Source organism: Spermophilus citellus (genome assembly GCF_964194105.1).
Source record: "Spermophilus citellus genome assembly, chromosome: 18".
Classification (NCBI taxonomy): domain Eukaryota; kingdom Metazoa; phylum Chordata; class Mammalia; order Rodentia; family Sciuridae; genus Spermophilus; species Spermophilus citellus.
The window spans coordinates 57,551,284-57,560,363 of NC_138200.1; the positions used below are offsets into that span (position 1 = coordinate 57,551,284).

Below are 9,080 nucleotides of genomic sequence, written 5' to 3' on the forward strand. Positions count from 1 at the left end.
AAAGGGCCAGCTATTCAGCACAGCACTGAAAGTCTAGTCAGACCTCACCTACCCCTGTAGATCTGTGTCACTGTCACTCTGTGTGTCTGTGAGCTCTGTTGGTCTCCCAAACATTTCAGAGTTTTTCTGCCATTCTGCATTTTCTTACATTATCCCTTTTCCAGAGTGCATTCTTTAATTTACTCATTCAACAAATACTGATTGATAAGCTTCTGTATGTCAGGCACCATCCTAGGTTCTATAGGTGAGCTGTCCAACATATAGCTACTAGCCACAGTGGCTATTTAAATTTACATTTAATCCAGGCATGATGGCACACGTTTGTAATCCCAGCGGCCTCGGAGACTGAGGCAGGAGGATCACAAGTTCAAAGCCAGCCTCAACAATTTAGAACTAAAAATAAATTTATATTTAATCTGAGTGTAGTGGCAGATGCCTGTGATCCTGGTGACTCAGACCAAGGCAGAATGATTGCAAGTTCAAAACCATTCTGAGCAACCGTCTCAAAAGATAAAAAGGTCTGGGAATATACCTAAGTGGTAGAGCTCCCTGGGTTTGATCCTCAGTACTGCAAAAATTAGTAAGTAAATTTTAAAAAATCTTAAAAACTTAAAAGTTATATTTAAAAATCGAGTCCCTGAGTCATGTAACGCACATTTCAAGTGCTCAGTAACCATAGATAGCTAAGGGCTGGTATACTAGACAGTTCAGATTTAGAATCTTTGCATTATCAAGAAGTCAAATAGTACTGTACTAGAGATATAGTGGTGGTGAAAACAGGCTAGGTCCTGCCTTCACGGATCTCATTCTAATGGAAAAAGCAGACAAGAAACATGTATACCAGATAATGTCAGGAAACTATGTACCCCTGAGAAAATATCAGTGGGCTGGTGAGTGTTGCTCAGTGGTAGAGAGCTTGTCTAGCATGTATGAGACCGTGGTTTCAAAACCTAGCAATATACACACATCCCAAATAGAATAGTGAGCTGGAGAGGCTGATGGGGTGCAGAAGTGTACTCACCCTCATCTCCTCTCAGAACCATTTCAGCCTTACAAGTTCAACTCAGCCACCAACTCTGCCACACAGCCTCCCTTGCATTCTGCAGATCAAAGCAGTTCTGCTTTCTTCTACGTAGCTGTAGGAGTTTGTGCCTTGATAATCACTTTTGTCACATGCTGCTTCTAGTCTCTAAGGCAAGTGAGTAATGAAAGAAGGAGCTGTTGGTCCAGAGTGGGGATCCCCTTGAATTCTAATCCTGGTTTCAACCATGTGGCCTTGTCACTAGCTTTGGGTTTTGATTTTGGTTTGGGGTTTGTTTTTTTGTTTGTTTTTTGGTACCAGGGGTTGAATGCAGGGGCACTTAACCATGAGCCACACCCCCAGCCCTTTTTTTGTATTTTTATTTAGAGACAGGGTCTCACTGAATTGCTTAGGGCCTCACTAAGTTGCTGAGGCTTTGAACTTGTCATCCTCCTGCTTCAGCCTCCCAAGCCACTAGGATTATGCGTATGCACCACTGTTCCCAGCCAGCCTTATCACTTTTTTGAGTTTCTGTCCCCGTACCTGTTTTATTTTCTTCATAGTATTTATCACCACCTGACATATATTTAATATATATTTAATATAATACATATATTTGTTTACTATCAGATTTCCCTTCAAGAATGTCAACTCTATTATAGTAGATGGTATTGTGCCATGTGTGTGCATTGTGCACACTGGAAATTGAACCTAGGCCTCACACATTCTGAACATACACTCTACCACTGAGCTATTCCCCTGCCCTGAGCGGGTGGATTTTGTCTGTTTGGTGAACTGCTTTCTCCCAGATGTCTGGAACAGTGCATGGCCCATAGCAAGTACTCAGTAAATATTTAGTCTGTCAATGTCGGCTGACCTTGGTGAACCATTTTACCTGCTAAAGAGTATCATTTCCTACTCCTCTATAAACAGGACCTGATAAAACTTTTAGGCAGGTATTCAGTAGAGGTAGTGAGATAATAGTTGAGAAAAATGCCTACTGGGTGGCAGGCTCTCTGGAAGCTCTTGGTAAGTAAACATCAGACCTTACATCCCTAGCCCAGGATTGCCAGTTTGGAGGCCAGGACTTATCCTTGACCTGTGTGCCTGAGTCATTTCTGTCCTGTAAGTATCATGGAGCAAAAGGACTTGGAAACTAGGCTCTACCTGTGCAGTCCTGATGCTTTGCTGTCTTGGCATCAGGCACAGAAGAAAGGGTGAGCCTCGTTCACCATTCTCCCCAGTCCAAGACCTAAGTATCCCACCTGATGACGGTGATGCGGGCTTTCCTTAGCATCTTAGAGCCCTCTCTGAGCCTCATGGAGTACAACTGACAGCCAGTCAGGCATTGGAGTAGGCATCAAGCACAGTGAACAGGACCTCATGTTTTTCCTTCTTCATCTCGCAGGTGACTCTGAACAATGTGGAAGTCTGCAGTGAAAACATCTCCACTCTGAAGAAGACTCTGGAGGTACAAGGGAAATTGCCTATCAGCTTTTAGCAGCTATAGCTTGCCATTTTGAGAAAGAGCCCTGTACTCATTATAGTGGGGACTGGAGCATTCTCTCACATAGAGCCATACTCAGGGGAATTCATTAGTGATTGTCATGATAACAAGACATCTGTGGACCATGGGGGAAAGCTCTGGCCATGAGTAGGAAGATAGAATTCAAATTAGATCTTCCAGCTCATATTTGACATAGAACCTTAGCCAAGTCCCTTAACTCTGAGCCTTAGTTCTTTGAGCCTTAGTTTTGTCATCTGTAAAATGAGGGACAGATCTCTACCCTGCCCTACTTTGGGTTTGTTGGGTAACCTAATGAAAAACAGGGTGAAAATATTTTATAAAAAAAGTATACTATTTTTATGACAAAACTCTGGATATGACATTAAATAAGGATCCCCAAACCCTGTTCAAGCTAGTAGCTGGGTTCTTGTTGGTTTTTTTACTTTTTTAGTTGCTGTTATTTTAAAGGAAGGCAGCAGTGTTGAGGAGAAATTGCATGGACTATGAAGTCAGATACTATGGAGTTCAAATCTCCACTTGATCTCTGACCAGTTCTGTGGCTTTAGGCAAGTTCCATAACCTTTCTGAGCCTCGGTCTCCTCACTTTTTTGTTTGTTTGTTTATTTATTTAGTAGTTGTTGTATGCCTTTATTTCATTTGTTTATTTTTATGTTGGGCTAAGGATCAAACCCAGTGCCACACACATGCTAGGCAAATGCTCTACCACTGAGCTACAGCCCCAGCCTCCTCACTTTTAAAGCAGGAATCATAACCTCTTCCCCAAGGAAGTTATAGTCAAATGAATACAATAATATAAACCACCTGATACAGAAGAGACATTCAGTGGTACTTTTTTTTTTTTAATATTTATTTTTTAGTTTCAACGGACACAACATCTTTTGTTTTGTATGTGGTGCTGAGGATCGAACCCAGGCCACGCGCATGCCAGGCAAGCGCGCTATATCTTGAGCCACATCCCCAGCCCTTCAATGATACTTATTAATTATAACAGTTAAATAAAAGCATGGCTGGTGTATGCTATAATCCTAGTCCCTTGAGAGGCTGAGGAAAGAGGATTGAAAGTTGAAAGCCAGCCTCAGCAACTATCTAAGCAATTTGAGAGACCCTGTCTCAAAATTAAAAAGGTTGGGGATGTGGCTCAGAGATAAAGCACCTCTGGGTTCAATTCCTGGTATTAAAAAACAAAACAAAAAGAATAGCATGGATCAATCACTTTGCTAAATATTAGGAAATGAGGTGCCCAATTCTTTTCCACTCTTAGACTTAGCCTCTGGGATACGAAGGAGGCTAGGGTCCTGCCTCCAGTGGGTACTACTATAGAGGCAGAGGCTTTGCAGCAGAGGCAAAGGGCTGCTTGCACAAGCTATTGTGAAGTGGGCACTGTGAAGACCAAGGAAGAGGCTGGAATCAGCACACAGTCCTAGTAGCTAACAGAGTTCCTGAGCTCAGGATATGGAGATATGGACTAACTTACGAATTTACCCCAAGGAGGCTCTCAAATAGAATAAAATAAGGTGATGCTCACAATGTATCAATAACGCGTCTCTTGTGTCAGGAGGCTTTCATCATTGTTTTTAAGTCATAGCACTTGAGATTGTATTCCTAGCATCAGCCTGTTAGAGTGTTTTGTTTGTTTTTGGCAATGGAGATTTAACCCAGGGGCACTTTTCCGCTGAGCTACATCCCCAGCCCCCCCCCCTTTTTTTTTTTTTTTTTTGAGACAGAGTCTCACTAAGATGCTGAGGCTGGCCTTCGGCTTGCAATCTTCCTGCCTCAGCCTCCCCAGCCACTGGGATTATAGGCGTACACCACAGCACTCTGCATGGCTTCATCCTTGTCAATCTGTTGTATTTTTAAGTAAAATTTTAGGAAATGTTAGACATTCATAACTAAGCCAGTAGAATTAGCCAAATAAAAGAAAAGGTGGGTAGCAAAAAAACGGAGAAATTCCCATAAATTAGACTTGCATTTCAAAGATACTCTTTCTTAGCCTCATCAGCAGCCCTTTGTGATAAGCAGATTCAGGAGGCTGATACCCATTTCCAGATAAGGTGAACAGGCTGAGTGTGGGAGCTGGGTCTGCTGCCCAATAAACCAGTTCATTTGCGTCTCTCCACACTGCTTCTGCTGTATCCAAAACAGCACAGACTTTCTAAGGACTACTACAAGAAATGTGGGCAGCTCCTGGCAACCCAAATTACCATGAGCTTCAGGCAGGACCCCTATGAAGTTCTCTACACCTGGGCTGTAGTGCAGTGATCAGGAACAAACACCCTGAAGCTGCAATTCCTGAGGTACAATCCCAGTTCCACAACCTACTGCTATGGCTTTAGTAAGTTATTAAATTCTCTGTGCCTTAGTTAAATCTCAGTAATGACCATGATAATTTCCCTTTGACAGTCAGACCTAAATATTGAAGAGGTAAAGAGTACAGCAATAATAGTGTCAGCCAGGCATGGTAACACATGGTAACCACTCAGGAGGCTGAGACAGGAGGATCAAAAGTTTGAGACCAGCCTCAGCAACTTAGCAAGACCCTTGCTGGGGTTATAGCTTAATGGTAGAGCGCTTGCCTAACACACACAAGGCACTGGGTTCAATCCTCAGCACTACATAAAAATACTATAAGTAAGAAATAATATTAAATAACAACAAAAACTGTCAAAAGAAAAAATTGCTGGAAATGTCACTCAGGGGTAAAGGGTCCCAGTACCACAAAATGATAATGATGAGTATCTCCATAGTGCTTACAATGCACCAGGCATTTTGTGTATTATCTCATATAATTTGCAAGCACCAAGGGAACAGGAATCTATGTTCCTGTTTTATGGATAGGGAAATTAAATCTCAGAAACTTTAAATCATTTGCCCAAGGTCACTCAACAAATACATGGCTGATCCAGGACTTGAACCTCAAAATGTCTGGCTCTAAAGGTATAAAAAAATTTCTGGCATGTTTTTTCTTCACCTCCCCTCTCCCTATATTACAGTAGGAAGTAGGAGCCAACTGAAGAGCCACAAGAATAGAATTCAGGTTTTTTGTAGGCCATAAGGACTCTTGCATAAGATAGGTCAAAGCTGCTCATAGAGGGCTGAGGATGTGGCTCAAGCAGTAGTGCACTTGCCTGGCATGCGTGCGGCCCTGGTTCGATCCTCAGCACCACATACAAAGATGTTGTTTCCGCCGAAAATTAAATAAATAAATAAATTTTTTAAAAAAAAAGCTGCTCATAAAGGAGGCTGAGGCAGGAGGATCACAAGTTCAAGACAAGCCTCAGTAACTTAGTGAGACCCTGAGCAACTTGGTAAGACCCTGTCTCAGAATTTTAAAAAGGGCTGGGGATATAGCTCAATGGTAAAGTGTCCCTGAGTTAAATCCACAGTACCTGCCCTCCCCCAAAAAAGGGCTGAAGGAGAAGAAGAGATGGCTGGTTGCATATTGGCCTCCTCTGTACTTCCTCACCATTCCCATTCCCATGACATAGGCGTGCTTAGTAGTCTAAAGCTGTGTTCTCTCCTAGAGTGACTGCACCAAGCTGTTCAGCCAGGGCATTGGAGGTGAGCAGGCCCAGGCCAAGTTTGACAGCTGCCTTTCTGACTTGGCTGCTGTGTCCAACAAATTCCGAGACCTTTTACAGGTAAGCCCCAGAATCTCCATGTGGTACCTCAGAAAGATACTCAAAGTAACCTGCTGGTTACTCTGACTTGCTGTTTGCCCTTAGTCACAGGTGCTGCTAAGAACTAGGCACTATAAAATCATCTTTTGAGAGTTTACTAAAACAACCTCAGGACTTCATTCTGGACCTGAATCTGCACAGATCTAGAAAAGGACCTTTTGTTTCTGGATCCTTTTATGAGCATGATCTCCTTTCTGCTTTCCATAGGGTTTGTAGAGGGCCTCAGAGCTGCAAGAGTACCCTGCACTTGAGGGAGGGATAGAAAAAAACAGAAAGGGTGGGGATGTGTGACTGATGTGTCTCTGCCCTGTCATTGCATAGGAAGGGCTGACAGAGCTCAACAGCACGGCAGTCAAACCACAGGTGCAGCCTTGGATCAACACCTTTCTCTCTGTCTCCCACAACATCGAGGAGGTCAGCCTGACCACTGCAGTCCACAAGCCCAGGCTTACCCTTCCCCCACCCCAGCAAGAGGACTGTGGAGCCATCTGATCACACTAGACCTTAGCGTACTGCTCAGCTGCCTCCCTCTCAAAGACTAGGTTCCTTCCGAGAAACAGCTTGTTGCTACATCAGAGAAACATGTGAAGGGAATTTGCCTAGACCTATTTCTTTTTACTGAGGCTTTTTTTGCCCCATATCTTGTAGACTCAGGAATTTTTTTCCCTTAGCCTAGTGATTTCGCTCCTATAAAACATGAGCTGCAGGAGAAACAGGCGGCCAGGTGCCTTGCCATAGTCTGTCATGGCTCCACAGCCCAGGGCTCTTCCCTGGCTAGAGGTGTGATGCAGCAGTTGTGCCAGCTTGGAAGACTAGCTGGTTCTGAACTGAAGGAGTCAGAGGCTACAGAGAGGAAGGGCCTCTTACATTTTTTTTCATAGAGGGGTAAAGAAGGGGTGGGAGTAAGTGGTACTTCTTAGAGGCCCATGTTGACCCGCCCTTGCTTCATGACAATAGGAAGAATTCAATGACTATGAGGCCAATGACCCTTGGGTACAACAGTTCATCCTTAACCTGGAACAGCAAATGGCAGAGTTCAAGGTGAGTGGGGGCTTAGGGAACTACCCATCTCTGCCCACACCAGCAGCTTGTGTCTTATCACACCTGCTGCAAACTCTGAAAGCCCTTCTGAGCCCCAGCCTTGGAAATACTCCCCCATGGTCTTATGTAATTGTCCCCTTCTCCTGAAGACTCCAGTGAGAGACAGAGGGGCTAGGCAGGACTCCACTGATACCACGCCTCTGTGCAGGCCAGCCTGTCCCCAGTCATCTATGACAGCCTGACCGGCCTCATGACCAGCCTTGTTGCCGTCGAGTTGGAGAAAGTGGTGCTGAAATCCACCTTTAACCGGGTAAGTCAAGGGAGCCCAGATTCACACCTCTTTCGTCTGAAGAAAACAAGTCATGCCTTCCCAAGACTTCAGTGCTCTGCCACCTGCAGACCCTGTGTTTGTGAGCCCAATCCTGCCCTGGCTTCTAATGCCCTAGAGCAAATAAGCCACTTAGCACTGCCTGAGGCCCAGCTGGCCTTGTCTCTCAGTTCTGAGGGCAGTTGGAGACTAGTGCTGCTTGTCCACCTTAAACAGAACGTTGGCTTGTGTTCTCTTCAGCTGGGTGGTCTCCAGTTTGACAAGGAGCTGAGGTCACTCATTGCCTACCTTACCACCGTGACAACCTGGACCATAAGAGACAAGTTTGCCCGGCTCTCCCAGATGGCCACAATCCTCAATCTGGAGCGGGTATGTGGAGCTTCCTCAGCCTAGCCAGGAAGAGACTGGAAAGAGGCAAAAACAAAATTTTGGATCCCTGTCACTTTCTCATGTCTATCAGCAGCCCAACCCTGTGGGGTACCTTCCCCCTCCTAGGTACCCTGCTTTGCCCTTGGTGGAGCCCAGGGCCTTCCCTTAGGATAGCCCCCCACCTTGCTGAGTGGTTTCTCTTTTTACACACAGGTGACTGAGATCCTAGATTACTGGGGTGCCAACTCTGGCCCACTGACATGGCGCCTCACCCCTGCTGAAGTGCGTCAGGTGCTGGCTCTGCGCATAGACTTCCGCAGTGAGGACATCAAAAGGTTGCGCCTATAGCTGCCAGAGTGAGCCCAGCCAGCCCATCACCCTTCAAGGACTGGTTCCTCAGTAGCCATAGCCAAGGAGCGATGCGAGGCTGGCTGGCTTCAGGGAGCTCCTACAGCTCAGGACTATTCAACTATGGACAGCAGGAAGACAAGGCCTGGACTTACTCCATCCTTGGCCCTCAGACCTAGCTGGGTGGTGCTTTGGGAACAACCTTTCCCCACCAAGAGAAATGGGAGGGCCAAGGCAGGAAGCATGTGGCCCAGGCTAGCCTTCTGCATGGGTGGTCATTCTCTTACCCACAAATACTGCAGCAAACATGCTGCCCCTGCCAGCACCTTAGAGGACTTGGGTGCATCTGGGGACTTGGGAATTAGGTTTGACTAGAGGCTGTGATGTTTACAAATAAACATCAGAATAAAGACACTACTAAGGGGCTAGGGATGTCGCTCAAGCTGTAGCGCGCTCGCCTGGCATGCATGCGGCCCGGGTTCGATCCTCAGCACCACATACAAAGATGTTGTGTCCTCCGAGAACTAAAAAATATTAAAATTCTCTCTCTTTAAAAAAAAAAGACACTACTAAGATGCCACAGTGTGCTGGTTCCAGGCAGGGCAGGTCTGCCAGTTGTACTGAAATGTGAAGTTAAATGCCTAAGACCTCAGCCTCCTCCCACACTTAAGGCAGTACCCAGCCACCTCCAGGACCCACATGTCCACAGGCGCCCTCATTCAATCCTATATTCTCACCCCCATCTTGGACCCTCAGTTCCAGAAGCTG

General features: G+C 45.5%; 1 protein-coding gene across 3 annotated transcripts in view; it reads left to right on the forward strand.

Annotated features, from left to right (window-relative positions):
• The window catches only part of COG4 (component of oligomeric golgi complex 4), a 30,453-nt gene extending 21,611 nt beyond the window's left edge, over window positions 1–8,842 (forward strand). For 2 of the 3 annotated variants that reach the window (XM_081275032.1, XM_081275033.1), the window contains exons 13-19: window positions 2,430–2,492; window positions 6,071–6,187; window positions 6,548–6,640; window positions 7,184–7,267; window positions 7,476–7,577; window positions 7,836–7,964; window positions 8,178–8,842. In XM_081275032.1, coding sequence (XP_081131158.1) covers window positions 2,430–2,492; window positions 6,071–6,187; window positions 6,548–6,640; window positions 7,184–7,267; window positions 7,476–7,577; window positions 7,836–7,964; window positions 8,178–8,312 — 723 coding nt within the window. In that variant the 3' untranslated portion in view covers window positions 8,313–8,842. Of the gene's footprint in view, window positions 1–2,429; window positions 2,493–6,070; window positions 6,188–6,547; window positions 6,641–7,183; window positions 7,268–7,416; window positions 7,578–7,835; window positions 7,965–8,177 lie in introns of those variants that run through there. The other variant, XR_014019732.1, reaches the window with a different exon arrangement.
• Window positions 8,843–9,080: the final 238 nt, after the last annotated feature.